At 60.5% G+C, this 15,962-nt stretch overlaps 1 protein-coding gene across 1 annotated transcript in view; it reads left to right on the plus strand.

Moving 5' to 3' along the window:
* The window catches only part of LOC135533184 (trinucleotide repeat-containing gene 6A protein-like), a 65,205-nt gene extending 49,470 nt beyond the window's left edge, over positions 1–15,735 (plus strand). Inside the window, 1 exon segment of the mRNA XM_064960583.1 lies at positions 15,427–15,735. Coding sequence (XP_064816655.1) covers positions 15,427–15,435 — 9 coding nt within the window. The 3' untranslated portion in view covers positions 15,436–15,735.
* The last annotated feature ends 227 nt before the right edge of the window (positions 15,736–15,962 follow it).

Below are 15,962 nucleotides of genomic sequence, written 5' to 3' on the forward strand. Positions count from 1 at the left end.
CAGAATGTAGTCCCCTGGTGGTGGCTCAGTGTCATTACAGAATGTGGTCCCCTGGTGGTAGCTCAGTGTCATATCATAATGTAGTCCCCTGGTGGTAGCTGTGTCATATCAGAATGTAGTCCCCTGGTGGTAGATCAGTGTCATATCAGAATGTAGTCCCCTGGTGGTAGCTCAGTGTCATATCAGAATGTAGTCCCCTGGTGGTAGCTCAGTGTCATTACAGAATGTAGTCCCCTGGTGGTAGCTCAGTGTCATATCAGAATGTAGTCCCCTGGTGGTAGCTCAGTGTCATTACAGAATGTAGTCCCCTGGTGGTAGCTCAGTGTCATATCAGAATGTAGTCCCCTGGTGGTGGCTCAGTGTCATATCAGAATGTAGTCACCTGGTGGTAGCTCAGTGTCATATCAGAATGTAGTCCCCTGGTGGTAGCTCAGTGTCATATCAGAATGTAGTCCCCTGGTGATAGCTCAGTGTCATTACAGAATGTGGTCCCCTGGTGGTAGCTCAGTGTCATATCAGAATGTAGTCCCCTGGTGGTGGCTCAGTGTCATTACAGAATGTAGTCCCCTGGTGGTAGCTCAGTGTCATTACAGAATGTAGTCCCCTGGTGGTGGCTCAGTGTCATTACAGAATGTAGTCCCCTGGTGGTGGCTCAGTGTCATATCAGAATGTAGTCCCCTGGTGGTAGCTCAGTGTCATATCATAATGTAGTCCCCTGGTGGTAGCTCAGTGTCATTACAGAATGTAGTCCCCTGGTGGTGGCTCAGTGTCATTACAGAATGTAGTCCCCTGGTGGTAGCTCAGTGTCATATCAGAATGTAGTCCCCTGGTGGTAGATCAGTGTCATATCAGAATGTAGTCCCCTGGTGGTAGCTCAGTGTCATTAGAATGTAGTCCCCTGGTGATAGCTCAGTGTCATATCAGAATGTAGTCCCCTGGTGGTAGCTCAGTGTCATATCAGAATGTAGTCCCCTGGTGGTAGCTCAGTGTCATATCAGAATGTAGTCCCCTGGTGGTAGCTCAGTGTCATATCAGAATGTAGTCCCCTGGTGGTAGCTCAGTGTCATATCAGAATGTAGTCCCCTGGTGGTGGCTCAGTGTCATATCAGAATGTAGTCACCTGGTGGTAGCTCAGTGTCATATCAGAATGTAGTCCCCTGGTGGTAGCTCAGTGTCATATCAGAATGTAGTCCCCTGGTGGTGGCTCAGTGTCATTACAGAATGTAGTCCCCTGGTGGTGGCTCAGTGTCATTACAGAATGTAGTCCCCTGGTGGTGGCTCAGTGTCATTACAGAATGTAGTCCCCTGGTGGTGGCTCAGTGTCATATCAGAATGTAGTCCCCTGGTGGTGGCTCAGTGTCATATCAGAATGTAGTCCCCTGGTGGTAGATCAGTGTCATATCAGAATGTGGTCCCCTGGTGGTAGCTCAGTGTCATTAGAATGTAGTCCCCTGGTGGTAGCTCAGTGTCATATCAGAATGTAGTCCCCTGGTGGTGGCTCAGTGTCATTACGGAATGTAGTCCCCTGGTGGTGGCTCAGTGTCATATCAGAATGTAGTCCCCTGGTGGTAGCTCAGTGTCATATCAGAATGTAGTCCCCTGGTGGTGGCTCAGTGTTATATCAGAATGTAGTCCCCTGGTGGTAGCTCAGTGTCATATCAGAATGTAGTCCCCTGGTGGTAGCTCAGTGTCATATCAGAATGTAGTCACCTGGTGGTAGCTCAGTGTCATATCAGAATGTAGTCCCCTGGTGGTAGCTCAGTGTCATATCAGAATGTAGTCCCCTGGTGGTAGCTCAGTGTCATATCAGAATGTAGTCCCCTGGTGGTGGCTCAGTGTCATTACAGAATGTAGTCCCCTGGTGGTGGCTCAGTGTCATATCAGAATGTAGTCCCCTGGTGGTAGATCAGTGTCATATCAGAATGTGGTCCCCTGGTGGTAGCTCAGTGTCATTAGAATGTAGTCCCCTGGTGGTGGCTCAGTGTCATTAGAATGTAGTCCCCTGGTGGTAGCTCAGTGTCATTAGAATGTAGTCCCCTGGTGGTAGCTCAGTGTCATAAAAAAGCTTTGGCTTCCTGCCGCTTCTCTGGCTTCCTCTGGGGCCTTCTCTCCTCCCTCTCTCTTCCTCCCTCCATCCTCTGGGGCCTTCTCTCCTCCCTCTCTCCTTCCTCCCTCCATCCTCTGGGGCCTTCTCTCCTCCCTCTCTCTCTTCCTCCCTCCATCCTCTGGGGCCTTCTCCTCCCTCTCTCCTTCCTCCCTCCATCCTCTGGGGCCTTCTCTCCTCCCTCTCTCCTTCCTCCCTCCATCCTCTGGGGCCTTCTCTCCTCCCTCTCTCCTTCCTCCCTCCATCCTCTGGGGCCTTCTCTCCTCCCTCCTCCTTCCTCCCTCCATCCTCTGGGGCCTTCTCTCCTCCCTCTCTCCTTCCTCCCTCCATCCTCTGGGGCCTTCTCTCCTCCCTCTCTCCTTCCTCCCTCCATCCTCTGGGGCCTTCTCTCCTCCCTCTCTCCTTCCTCCCTCCATCCTCTGGGGCCTTCTCTCCTCCCTCTCTCCTTCCTCCCTCCATCCTCTGGGGCCTTCTCTCCTCCCTCTCTCCTTCCTCCCTCCATCCTCTGGGGCCTTCTCTCCTCCCTCTCTCCTTCCTCCCTCCATCCTCTGGGGCCTTCTCTCCTTCCTCCCTCCATCCTCTGGGGCCTTCTCTCCTTCCTCCCTCCATCCTCTGGGGCCTTCTCTCCTCCCTCTCTCCTTCCTCCCTCCATCCTCTGGGGCCTTCTCTCCTCCCTCTCTCCTTCCTCCCTCCATCCTCTGGGGCCTTCTCTCCTCCCTCTCTCCTTCCTCCCTCCATCCTCTGGGGCCTTCTCTCCTCCCTCTCTCCTTCCTCCCTCCATCCTCTGGGGCCTTCTCTCCTCCCTCTCTCCTTCCTCCCTCCATCCTCTGGGGCCTTGTCTCCCCCTCTCTCCTTCCTCCCTCCATCCTCTGGGGCCTTGTCTCCTCCCTCTCTCCTTCCTCCCTCCATCCTCTGGGGCCTTGTCTCCTCCCTCTCTCCTTCCTCCCTCCATCCTCTGGGGCCTTCTCTCCTCCCTCTCTCCTTCCTCCCTCCATCCTCTGGGGCCTTGTCTCCTCCCTCTCTCCTTCCTCCCTCCATCCTCTGGGTCCTTGTCTCCTCCCTCTCTCCTTCCTCCCTCCATCCTCTGGGGCCTTCTCTCCTCCCTCTCTCCTTCCTCCCTCCATCCTCTGGGGCCTTCTCTCCTTCCTCCCTCCATCCTCTGGGGCCTTCTCTCCTTCCTCCCTCCATCCTCTGGGGCCTTCTCTCCTTCCTCCCTCCATCCTCTGGGGCCTTCTCTCCTTCCTCCCTCCATCCTCTGGGGCCTTCCTCCTTCCTCCCTCCATCCTCTGGGGCCTTCTCTCCTTCCTCCCTCCATCCTCTGGGGCCTTCTCTCCTTCCTCCCTCCATCCTCTGGGGCCTTCTCTCCTTCCTCCCTCCATCCTCTGGGGCCTTCTCTCCTCCCTCTCTCCTTCCTCCCTCCATCCTCTGGGGCCTTCTCTCCTCCCTCTCTCCTTCCTCCCTCCATCCTCTGGGGCCTTGTCTCCTCCCTCTCTCCTTCCTCCCTCCATCCTCTGGGGCCTTCTCTCCTTCCTCCCTCCATCCTCTGGGGCCTTCTCTCCTCCCTCTCTCCTTCCTCCCTCCATCCTCTGGGGCCTTCTCTCCTCCCTCTCTCCTTCCTCCCTCCATCCTCTGGGGCCTTCTCCCTCCCTCTCTGGGGCCTTCTCTCCTTCCTCCCTCCATCCTCTGGGGCCTTCTCTCCTCCCTCTCTCCTTCCTCCCTCCATCCTCTGGGGCCTTCTCTCCTTCCTCCCTCCATCCTCTGGGGCCTTCTCTCCTTCCTCCCTCCATCCTCTGGGGCCTTCTCTCCCCTTCCCTCCATCCTCTGGGGCCTTCTCTCCTTCCTCCCTCCATCCTCTGGGGCCTTCTCTCCTTCCTCCCTCCATCCTCTGGGGCCTTCTCTCCTCCCTCTCTCCTTCCTCCCTCCATCCTCTGGGGCCTTCTCTCCTTCCTCCCTCCATCCTCTGGGGCCTTCTCTCCTCCCTCTCTCCTTCCTCCCTCCATCCTCTGGGGCCTTCTCTCCTCCCTCTCTCCTTCCTCCCTCCATCCTCTGGGGCCTTCTCTCCTTCCTCCCTCCATCCTCTGGGGCCTTCTCTCCTCCCTCCCTCCATCCTCCCTCCATCCTCTCCTTCTCTCCTCCTCCCCCTCCATCCTCTGGGGCCTTCTCTCCTCCTCCCTCCATCCTCTGGGGCCTTCTCTCCTCCCTCTCTCCTTCCTCCCTCCATCCTCTGGGGCCTTCTCTCCTTCCTCCCTCCATCCTCTGGGGCCTTCTCTCCTCCCTCTCTCCTTCCTCCCTCCATCCTCTGGGGCCTTCTCTCCTCCCTCCTCCTTCCTCCCTCCATCCTCTGGGGCCTTCTCTCCTCCCTCCTCCTTCCTCCCTCCATCCTCTGGGGCCTTCTCTCCTCCCTCCTCCCCTCCCTCCATCCTCTGGGGCCTTCTCTCCTTCCTCCCTCCATCCTCTGGGGCCTTCTCTCCTCCCTCTCTCCTTCCTCCCTCCATCCTCTGGGGCCTTCTCTCCTCCCTCTCTCCTTCCTCCCTCCATCCTCTGGGGCCTTCTCTCCTCCCTTCCTCCTCCCTCCATCCTCTGGGGCCTTCTCTCCTCCCTCTCTCCTTCCTCCCTCCATCCTCTGGGGCCTTCTCTCCTCCTCTCCTTCCTCCCTCCATCCTCTGGGGCCTTCTCTCCTCCCTCTCTCCTTCCTCCCTCCATCCTCTGGGGCCTTCTCTCCCTCTCCTCCTCTCCTCCATCCTCCCTCCATCCTCCTGGGGCCTTCCTCCTCCCTCCTCCTTCCTCCCTCCATCCTCTGGGGCCTTCTCTCCTCCCTCCTCCTTCCTCCCTCCATCCTCTGGGGCCTTCTCTCCTTCCTCCCTCCATCCTCTGGGGCCTTCTCTCCTCCCTCTCTCCTTCCTCCCTCCATCCTCTGGGGCCTTCTCTCCTCCCTCTCTCCTTCCTCCCTCCATCCTCTGGGGCCTTCTCTCCTTCCTCCCTCCATCCTCTGGGGCCTTCTCTCCTCCCTCTCCTTCCTCCCTCCATCCTCTGGGGCCTTCTCTCCTCCCTCTCTCCTTCCTCCCTCCATCCTCTGGGGCCTTCTCTCCTCCCTCTCCTTCCTCCCTCCATCCTCTGGGGCCTTCTCTCCTCCTCTCTCCCTTCCTCCCTCCATCCTCTCCTTCTCTCCTTCCTTCCTCCCTCCATCCTCTGGGGCCTTCTCTCCTCCCTCTCCCTTCCTCCCTCCATCCTCTGGGGCCTTGTCTCCTCCCTCTCTCCTTCCTCCCTCCATCCTCTGGGGCCTTCTCCTCCTCCCTCCCTCTGGGGCCTTCCTCCCTCCATCCTCTGGGGCCTTCTCTCCTTCCTCCCTCCATCCTCTGGGGCCTTCTCTCCTCCCTCTCTCCTTCCTCCCTCCATCCTCTGGGGCCTTCTCTCCTTCCTCCCTCCATCCTCTGGGGCCTTCTCTCCTCCCTCTCTCCTTCCTCCCTCCATCCTCTGGGGCCTTCTCTCCTTCCTCCCTCCATCCTCTGGGGCCTTCTCTCCTCCCCTCCCTCCATCCTTCCTCCTCCTTCCTCCCTCCATCCTCTGGGGCCTTCTCCTCCCTCTCCTTCCTCCCTCCATCCTCTGGGGCCTTCTCTCCTCCCTCTCTCCATCCTCCCTCCTCCTCCCTCTCCCTTCCTCCTCCCTCCATCCTCTGGGGCCTTCTCTCCCTCCCTCCATCCTCTGGGGCCTTCTCTCCTCCCTCTCTCCTTCCTCCCTCCATCCTCTGGGGCCTTCTCTCCTTCCTCCTTCCTCCCATCCTCTGGGGCCTTCTCTCCTCCCTCTCTCCTTCCTCCCTCCATCCTCTGGGGCCTTCTCTCCTTCCTCCCTCCATCCTCTGGGGCCTTCTCTCCTCCCTCTCTCCTTCCTCCCTCCATCCTCTGGGGCCTTCTCTCCTCCCTCCCTTCCTCCATCCTCTGGGGCCTTCTCTCCTCCCTCCATCCTCTGGGGCCTTCTCTCCTTCCTCCTTCCTCCATCCTCTGGGGCCTTCTCTCCTCCCTCTCTCCTTCCTCCCTCCATCCTCTGGGGCCTTCTCTCCTCCCTCTCTCCTTCCTCCATCCTCTGGGGCCTTCTCTCCTCCCTCTCTCCTTCCTCCCTCCATCCTCTGGGGCCTTCTCTCCCTCCTTCCTCCCTCCATCCTCTGGGGCCTTCTCTCCTCCCTCTCTCCTTCCTCCCTCCATCCTCTCCTTCTCTCCTCCATCCTCTCCCTCCATCCTCTGGGGCCTTCTCTCCTCCTCCTCCTCCCCTCCATCCTCCTCTGGGGCCTTCTCTCCTCCCTCTCTCCTTCCTCCTCTCCATCCTCTGGGGCCTTCTCTCCTTCCTCCCCTCCATCCTCTGGGGCCTCTCCTCCTCCTCCTTCCCCTCCATCTGGGGCCTTCTCTCCTTCCTCCCTCCATCCTCTGGGGCCTTCTCTCCTCCCTCTCTCTTCCTCCCTCCATCCTCTGGGGCCTTCTCTCCTTCCTCCTTCCTCCCTCCATCCTCTGGGGCCTTCTCTCCTCCCTCTCTCCTTCCTCCCTCCATCCTCTGGGGCCTTCTCTCCTCCCTCTCTCCTTCCTCCCTCCATCCTCTGGGGCCTTCTCTCCTCCCTCTCCCTTCCTCCTCCATCCTCTGGGGCCTTCTCTCCTCCCTCCTCCTTCCTCCCTCCATCCTCTGGGGCCTTCTCTCCTCCCTCTCTCCTTCCTCCCTCCATCCTCTGGGGCCTTCTCTCCTCCCTCTCTCCTTCCTCCCTCCATCCTCTGGGGCCTTCTCTCCTCCCTCTCCCTTCCTCCCTCCATCCTCTGGGGCCTTCTCTCCTCCCTCTCCTTCCTCCCTCCATCCTCTGGGGCCTTCTCTCCTTCCTCCTCCCTCCATCCTCTGGGGCCTTCTCTCCCCTTCCTCCCTCCATCCTCTGGGGCCTTCTCTCCTCCCTCTCTCCCTTCCTCCATCCATCCTCTGGGGCCTTCTCTCCTCCCTCTCTCCTTCCTCCCTCCATCCTCTGGGGCCTTCTCTCCTCCCTCTCTCCTTCCTCCCTCCATCCTCTGGGGCCTTCTCTCCTTCCTCCCTCCATCCTCTGGGGCCTTCTCTCCTCCCTCTCCCTTCCTCCTTCCTCCATCCTCTGGGGCCTTCTCTCCTTCCTCCCTCCATCCTCTGGGGCCTTCTCTCCTCCCTCTCCTTCCTCCCTCCATCCTCTGGGGCCTTCTCTCCTCCCTCTCTCCTTCCTCCCTCCATCCTCTGGGGCCTTCTCTCCTCCCTCTCTCCTTCCCCCTCCATCCTCTGGGGCCTTCTCTCCTTCCCTTCCTCCCTCCATCCTCTGGGGCCTTGTCTCCTCCCTCTCTTCCTCCTCCATCCTCTGGGGCCTTCTCTCCCTTCCTCCATCCTCTGGGGCCTTCTCTCCTCCCTCTCTCCTTCCTCCCTCCATCCTCTGGGGCCTTCTCTCCTCCCTCTCTCCTTCCTCCCTCCATCCTCTGGGGCCTTCCTCCTCCCTCCTCCTTCCTCCCTCCATCCTCTGGGGCCTTCTCTCCTTCCTCCCTCCATCCTCTGGGGCCTTCTCTCCTCCCTCTCTCCTTCCTCCCTCCATCCTCTGGGGCCTTCTCTCCTCCCTCTCTCCTTCCTCCCTCCATCCTCTGGGGCCTTCCTCCTCCCTCTCTCCTCCCTCCATCCTCTGGGGCCTTCTCTTCCTCCTTCCTCCTCCATCCTCTGGGGCCTTCTCCCTCTCCTCCCTCCATCTCCTTCTCCATCCTCTGGGGCCTTGTCTCCTCCCTCTCTCCTTCCTCCCTCCATCCTCTGGGGCCTTCTCTCCTCTCCTTCCTCCCTCCATCCTCTGGGGCCTTCCTCCTCCATCCCTCCATCCTCTGGGGCCTTCTCTCCTCCCTCTCCCTCCCTCCCTCCATCCTCTGGGGCCTTCCCTCCCTCCTCCTTCCTCCCTCCATCCTCTGGGGCCTTCTCTCCTCCCTTCCTCCCTCCATCCTCTGGGGCCTTCTCTCCTCCATCCCATCCTCTGGGGCCTTCTCTCCTCCCTCTCTCCTTCCTCCCTCCATCCTCTGGGGCCTTCTCTCCTCCCTCCTCCTTCCTCCCTCCATCCTCTGGGGCCTTCTCTCCTCCCTCTCTCCTTCCTCCCTCCATCCTCTGGGGCCTTCTCTCCTCCCTCTCTCCTTCCTCCCTCCATCCTCTGGGGCCTTCTCTCCTCCCTCTCTCCTTCCTCCCTCCATCCTCTGGGGCCTTCTCTCCTCCCTCCTCCTTCCTCCATCCTCTGGGGCCTTCTCTCCTCCCTCTCTCCTTCCTCCCTCCATCCTCTGGGGCCTTCTCTCCTCCCTTCCTCCCTCCATCCTCTGGGGCCTTCTCTCCTCCCTCTCTCCTTCCTCCCTCCATCCTCTGGGGCCTTCTCTCCTCCCTCTCTCCTCTCCTTGTCCCTCCCTCCTCCTTCCCTCCTCCATCCTCTGGGGCCTCTCTCCTTCCTCCCTCCATCCTCTGGGGCCTTCTCTCCTCCCTCTCTCCTTCCTCCCTCCATCCTCTGGGGCCTTCTCTCCTCCCTCTCTCCTTCCTCCCTCCATCCTCTGGGGCCTTCTCTCTCCCTTCCTCCTCCATCCTCTCTGGGGCCTTCTCTCCTCCCTCTCTCCTTCCTCCCTCCATCCTCTGGGGCCTTCTCTCCTCCCTCCTCCCCTCCCATCCTCTGGGGCCTTCTCTCCTCCCTCTCTCCTTCCTCCCTCCATCCTCCTTCTCTCCTCCCTCCTCCCCTCCCTCCATCCTCTGGGGCCTTCTCCTCCCTCTCTCTTCCTCCCTCCATCCTCCCTCCATCCTCTGGGGCCTTCTCTCCTCCCTCTCTCCTTCCTCCCTCCATCCTCTGGGGCCTTCTCTCCTCCCTCTCTCCTTCCTCCCTCCATCCTCTGGGGCCTTCTCTCCTCCCTCTCTCCTTCCTCCCTCCATCCTCTCCATCCTCTGGGGCCTTCTCTCCTCCTCCTCCCTCCATCCTCCTTCTCTCCTCCCTCTCCCTCCATCCTCTGGGGCCTTCTCTCCTCCCTCTCTCCTTCCTCCCTCCATCCTCTGGGGCCTTCTCTCCTCCCTCTCTCCTTCCTCCCTCCATCCTCTGGGGCCTTCTCTCCTCCCTCTCTCCTTCCTCCCTCCATCCTCTGGGGCCTTCTCTCCTCCCTCTCTCCTTCCTCCCTCCATCCTCTGGGGCCTCTCCTCCCTCCTCCCTCTCTCCTTCCTCCCTCCATCCTCTGGGGCCTTCTCTCCTCCCTCTCTCCTTCCTCCCTCCATCCTCTGGGGCCTCCATCCTCTGGGGCCTTCTCTCCTCCCTCTCTCCTTCCTCCCTCCATCCTCTGGGGCCTTCTCTCCTCCCTCTCCCTCCTCCCTCCATCCTCTGGGGCCTTCCTCCCTTCCTCCCTCCCTCCCTCTCTCCTTCCTCCCTCTCATCCTCTGGGGCCTTCTCTCCTCCCTCTCTCCTTCCTCCCTCCATCCTCTGGGGCCTTCTCTCCTCCCTCTCTCCTTCCTCCCTCCATCCTCTGGGGCCTTCTCTCCTCCCTCTCTCCTTCCTCCCTCCATCCTCTGGGGCCTTCTCTCCTCCCTCCTTCCTCCCTCCATCCTCCTCTCCTTCCTCCTCCATCCTCTGGGGCCTTCTCTCCTCCCTCCTCCTTCCTCCCTCCATCCTCTGGGGCCTTCTCTCCTCCCTCTCTCCTTCCTCCCTCCATCCTCTGGGGCCTTCTCTCCTCCTCCCTCCATCCATCCTCTGGGGCCTTCTCTCCTCCCTCTCTCCTTCCTCCCTCCATCCTCTGGGGCCTTCTCTCCTCCCTCCTCCTTCCTCCCTCCATCCTCTGGGGCCTTCTCTCCTCCCTCTCTCCTTCCTCCCTCCATCCATCCTTCTCTCCTCCCTCTCCTTCCTCCCTCCATCCTCTGGGGCCTTCTCTCCTCCCTCCTCCCTCCATCCTCTGGGGCCTTCTCTCCTCCCTCTCTCCTTCCTCCCTCCATCCTCTGGGGCCTTCTCTCCTCCCTCCATCTCCTTCCTCCCTCCATCCTCTGGGGCCTTCTCTCCTCCCTCTCTCCTTCCTCCCTCCATCCTCTGGGGCCTTCCTCCTCCCTCTCCTTCCTCCCTCCATCCTCTGGGGCCTTCTCTCCTCCCTCTCTCCTTCCTCCCTCCATCCTCTGGGGCCTTCTCTCCTCCCTCTCTCCTTCCTCCCTCCATCCTCTGGGGCCTTGTCTCCTCCCTCCTCCTTCCTCCCTCCATCCTCTGGGGCCTTCTCTCCTCCCTCCTCCTTCCTCCCTCCATCCTCTGGGGCCTTCTCTCCTCCCTCTCATCCTTCCTCCCTCCATCCTCTGGGGCCTTGTCTCCTCCCCCTCTCTCCTTCCTCCCTCCATCCTCTGGGGCCTTCTCTCCTCCCTCTCTCCTTCCTCCCTCCATCCTCTGGGGCCTTCTCTCCTCCCTCTCTCCTTCCTCCCTCCATCCTCTGGGGCCTTCTCTCCTCCCTCTCTCCTTCCTCCCTCCATCCTCTGGGGCCTTCTCTCCTCCCTCTCTCCTTCCTCCCTCCATCCTCTGGGGCCTTCTCTCCTCCCTCTCTCCTTCCTCCCTCCATCCTCTGGGGCCTTCTCTCCTCCCTCTCTCCTTCCTCCCTCCATCCTCTGGGGCCTTGTCTCCTCCCTCTCTCCTTCCTCCCTCCATCCTCTGGGGCCTTCTCTCCTCCATCCTCTGGGGCCTTCTCTCCTCCCTCTCTCCTTCCTCCCTCCATCCTCTGGGGCCTTCTCCTCCCTCTCTCCTTCCTCCCTCCATCCTCTGGGGCCTTCTCTCCTCCCTCTCTCCTTCCTCCCTCCATCCTCTGGGGCCTTCTCTCCTCCCTCTCTCCTTCCTCCCTCCATCCTCTGGGGCCTTCCTCCTCCCTCTCTCCTTCCTCCCTCCATCCTCTGGGGCCTTCTCTCCTCCCTCTCTCCTTCCTCCCTCCATCCTCTGGGGCCTTCTCTCCTCCCTCTCTCCTTCCTCCCTCCATCCTCTGGGGCCTTCTCTCCTCCCTCTCTCCTTCCTCCCTCCATCCTCTGGGGCCTTCTCTCCTCCCTCTCTCCTTCCTCCCTCCATCCTCTGGGGCCTTCTCTCCTCCCTCTCTCCTTCCTCCCTCCTCCTCTGGGGCCTCCATCCTCTGGGGCCTTCCCTCTCCTCCTCCCTCCATCCTCTGGGGCCTTCTCTCCCCTCCCTCCATCCTCTGGGGCCTTCTCTCCTCCCTCTCTCCTTCCTCCCTCCATCCTCTGGGGCCTTCTCTCCTTCCTCCCTCCATCCTCTGGGGCCTCTCCCTTCCTCCCTCCATCCTCTGGGGCCTTCTCTCCTCCCTCTCTCCTTCCTCCCTCCATCCTCTGGGGCCTTCTCTCCTCCCTCTCTCCTTCCTCCCTCCATCCTCTGGGGCCTTCTCTTCCCTCTCCTCCCTCCATCCTCTGGGGCCTTCTCTCCTCCCTCTCTCCTTCCTCCCTCCATCCTCTGGGGCCTTCTCTCCTCCCTCTCCGTCCTCCCTCCATCCTCTGGGGCCTTCTCTCCTCCCTCTCTCCTTCCTCCCTCCATCCTCTGGGGCCTTCTCTCCTCCCTCTCTCCTTCCTCCCTCCATCCTCTGGGGCCTTCTCTCCTACCTCCCTCCATCCTCTGGGGCCTTGTCTCCTCCCTCTCTCCTTCCTCCCTCCATCCTCTGGGGCCTTCTCTCCTCCCTCTCTCCTTCCTCCCTCCATCCTCTGGGGCCTTCTCTCCTCCCTCTCTCCTTCCTCCCTCCATCCTCCCTCCCTCCATCCTCTGGGGCCTTCTTCTCCTCCTCTCCATCCTCCTTCCTCCTTCCTCCCTCCATCCTCTGGGTCCTTCTCTCCTCCCTCTCTCCTTCCTCCCTCCATCCTCTGGGTCCTTCTCTCCTCCCTCTCTCCTTCCTCCCTCCATCCTCTGGGGCCTTCTCTCCTCCCTCTCTCCTTCCTCCCTCCATCCTCTGGGGCCTTCTCTCCTCCCTCTCTCCTTCCTCCCTCCATCCTCTGGGGCCTTCTCTCCTCCCTCTCTCCTTCCTCCCTCCATCCTCTGGGGCCTTCTCTCCTCCCTCTCTCCTTCCTCCCTCCATCCTCTGGGGCCTTCTCTCCTCCCTCCTCCTTCCTCCCTCCATCCTCTGGGGCCTTCCTCCCTCCATCCTCTGGGGCCTTCTCTCCTCCCTCTCTCCTTCCTCCCTCCATCCTCTGGGGCCTTCTCTCCTCCCTCTCTCCTTCCTCCCTCCATCCTCTGGGGCCTTCTCTCCTCCCTCTCTCCTTCCTCCCTCCATCCTCTGGGGCCTTCTCTCCTCCCTCTCTCCATCCTCTGGGGCCTTCTCTCCTTCCTCCCTCCATCCTCTGGGGCCTTCTCTCCTTCCTCCCTCCATCCTCTGGGTCCTTCTCTCCTCCCTCTCTCCTTCCTCCCTCCATCCTCTGGGTCCTTCTCTCCTCCCTCTCTCCTTCCTCCCTCCATCCTCTGGGTCCTTTTCTCCTCCCTCTCTCCTTCCTCCCTCCATCCTCTGGGGCCTTCTCTCCTCCCTCTCTCCTTCCTCCCTCCATCCTCTGGGGCCTTCTCTCCTCCCTCTCTCCTTCCTCCCTCCATCCTCTGGGGCCTTCTCTCCTCCTCTCTCCTTCCTCCCTCCATCCTCTGGGGCCTTCTCTCCTCTCTCCTTCCTCCCTCCATCCTCTGGGGCCTTCTCTCCTTCCTCCCTCCATCCTCTGGGGCCTCCCCCTCTCTCCTTCCTCCCTCCATCCTCTGGGGCCTTCTCTCCTCCCTCTCTCCTTCCTCCCTCCATCCTCTGGGGCCTTCTCTCCTCCCTCTCTCCTTCCTCCCTCCATCCTCTGGGGCCTTCTCTCCTCCTCTCTCCATCCTCTGGGGCCTTCTCTCCTCCCTCCATCCTCTGGGGCCTTCTCTCCTTCCTCTCCCATCCTCTGGGGCCTTCTCTCCTCCTCTCCATCCTCCCTTCTCTCCTCCATCCATCCTCTGGGGCCTTCTCTCCTCCCTCTCTCCATCTCCTCCCTCCTCCATCCTCTGGGGCCTTCTCCATCCTCTGGGGCCTTCTCTCCTTCCTCCCTCCATCCTCTGGGGCCTTCTCCCTCCTCCCTCCATCCTCTGGGGCCTTCTCTCCTCCCTCTCTCCTTCCTCCCTCCATCCTCTGGGTCCTTCTCTCCTCCCTCTCTCCTTCCTCCCTCCATCCTCTGGGTCCTTCTCTCCTCCCTCTCTCCTTCCTCCCTCCATCCTCTGGGGCCTTCTCTCCTCCCTCTCTCCTTCCTCCCTCCATCCTCTGGGGCCTTCTCTCCTCCCTCTCTCCTTCCTCCCTCCATCCTCTGGGGCCTTCTCTCCTCCCTCTCTCCTTCCTCCCTCCATCCTCTGGGGCCTTCTCTCCTCCCTCTCTCCTTCCTCCCTCCATCCTCTGGGGCCTTCTCTCCTTCCATCCTCTGGGGCCTTGTCTCCTCCCTCTCTCCTTCCTCCCTCCATCCTCTGGGGCCTTCTCTCCTCCCTCTCTCCTTCCTCCCTCCATCCTCTGGGGCCTTCTCTCCTCCCTCTCTCCTTCCTCCCTCCATCCTCTGGGGCCTTCTCTCCTCCCTCACTCCATCCTCTGGGGCCTTCTCTCCTTCCTCCCTCCATCCTCTGGGGCCTTCTCTCCTTCCTCCCTCCATCCTCTGGGGCCTTCTCTCCTCCCTCTCTCCTTCCTCCCTCCATCCTCTGGGTCCTTCTCTCCTCCCTCTCTCCTTCCTCCCTCCATCCTCTGGGTCCTTCTCTCCTCCCTCTCTCCTTCCTCCCTCCATCCTCTGGGTCCTTCTCTCCTCCCTCTCTCCTTCCTCCCTCCATCCTCTGGGGCCTTCTCTCCTCCCTCTCTCCTTCCTCCCTCCATCCTCTGGGGCCTTCTCTCCTCCCTCTCTCCTTCCTCCCTCCATCCTCTGGGGCCTTCTCTCCTCCCTCTCTCCTTCCTCCCTCCATCCTCTGGGGCCTTCTCTCCCTCTCTCTTCCTCCCTCCATCCTCTGGGGCCTTCTCTCCTCCTCCTCCATCCTCTGGGGCCTTCTCTCCTCCCTCTCTCCTTCCTCCCTCCATCCTCTGGGGCCTTCTCTCCTCCCTCTCTCCTTCCTCCCTCCATCCTCTGGGGCCTTCTCTCCTCCCTCTCCTCCTTCCTCCCCCTCCATCCTCTCCTTCTCTCCTCCCTCTCTCCTTCCTCCCTCCATCCTCTGGGGCCTTCTCTCCTTCCTCCTCCATCCTCTGGGGCCTTCTCTCCCTCCCTCCCTCTCTCCTTCCTCCCTCCATCCTCTGGGGCCTTCTCTCCTCCCTCTCTCCTTCCTCCCTCCATCCTCTGGGGCTCTCCTCCCCTCTCCTCCCTCTCTCCTTCCTCCCTCCATCCTCTGGGGCCTTCTCTCCCTCCCTCTCCTCCTCCCTCTCCTTCCTCCCTCCATCCTCTGGGGCCTTCTCTCTCCCCCTCCTCCCTCCCTTCCTCCCCTCCATCCTCTGGGGCCTTCTCCCTCCCTCTCTCCTTCCTCCCTCCATCCTCTGGGGCCTTCTCTCCCTCCCTCTCTCCTCCCTCTCCCTCCTCCCTCCATCCTCTGGGGCCTTCTCTCCCTCTCCTCCTTCCTCCCTCCATCCTCTGGGGCCTTCTCTCCTTCCCTCCATCCTCTGGGGCCTCTCTCCTCCCTCTCTCTGGGGCCTTCTCTCCTTCCTCCCTCCATCCTCTGGGGCCTTCTCTCCTTCCTCCCTCCATCCTCTGGGGCCTTCTCTCCTCCTCTCTCTGTCTCTCCTCCCTCCCTCTCTCCTTCCTCCCTCCATCCTCTGGGGCCTTCTCTCCTCCCTCTCTCCTTCCTCTCTCCTTCCTCCCTCCATCCTCTGGGGCCTTCTCTCCTCCCTCTCTCCTCCCTCTCTCCTTCCTCCCTCCATCCTCTGGGGCCTTCTCTCCTCCCTCTCCCTCCCTCTCTCCCTCCATCCTCTGAAGCCTGTGTGTATCCTCTGGGGCCTTCTCTCCTGTCCTTCAGTCCTCTTCCTCCCTCCCTCCTCCCTCTCTCCTCCCTGTGTGTGTGTCCTTCAGTCCTCCTTAATGTTCCTCTCCCTGTTCTCCAGGATGTCATGGCTCCTTCCTCATCTGTCCGTCTGCCTCTGCAGCTCTCTGCTTATGATCGCTCCGCCTCGGAGGAGCTCTCCTCCAATCACGGCATGAGCTTTTCCCCCTCCCACTCTGCTCAGCCTATCCCCTCTTCAGGGCAGGCTCCCACCCCCTCTGTCTCTGTGGCTGGTAGGCAGGTGAGTGGTTACCTCTTTGAATATAGTGTGTGTGTGTGTGTTTCAGTCCTCTTAATGTGTGTGTGTGTGTGTGTGTGTGTGTGTGTGTTTCAGTCCTGTTAATGTGTGTGTGTGTTTGTGTTTCAGTCCTCTTAATGTATGTGTGTGTGTGTGTGTTTCAGTCCTCTTAACGTGTGTGTGTGTGTGTGTTTCAGTCCTCTTAACGTGTGTGTGTGTGTGTTTCAGTCCTCTTAATGTGTGTGTGTGTGTGTTTCAGTCCTCTTAATGTGTGTGTGTGTGTGTGTTTCAGTCCTCTTAATGTGTGTGTGTGTTTCAGTCCTCTTAATGTGTGTGTGTGTTTCAGTCCTCTTAATGTGTGTGTGTGTGTTTCAGTCCTCTTAACGTGTGTGTGTGTGTGTGTGTGTGTGTGTGTGTGTGTGTGTGTTTCAGAATGTAAACTCCTTGTACGGCAGCAGTGCAGTACCATCTCATAACACTCCCCAGCCCCTCAACTCAGCCCAGAACAATCTCCGTAACCAAGTGCCTCCACCCGTCCTGTCCGCTCAGGTACACACACACACACACACACACACACACACACACACACACACACACACACACACACACACACACACACACACACGCTCCCT

The sequence above is a fragment of the Oncorhynchus masou genome, unplaced genomic scaffold (genome assembly GCF_036934945.1).
Source record: "Oncorhynchus masou masou isolate Uvic2021 unplaced genomic scaffold, UVic_Omas_1.1 unplaced_scaffold_2276, whole genome shotgun sequence".
NCBI lineage: Eukaryota > Metazoa > Chordata > Actinopteri > Salmoniformes > Salmonidae > Oncorhynchus > Oncorhynchus masou.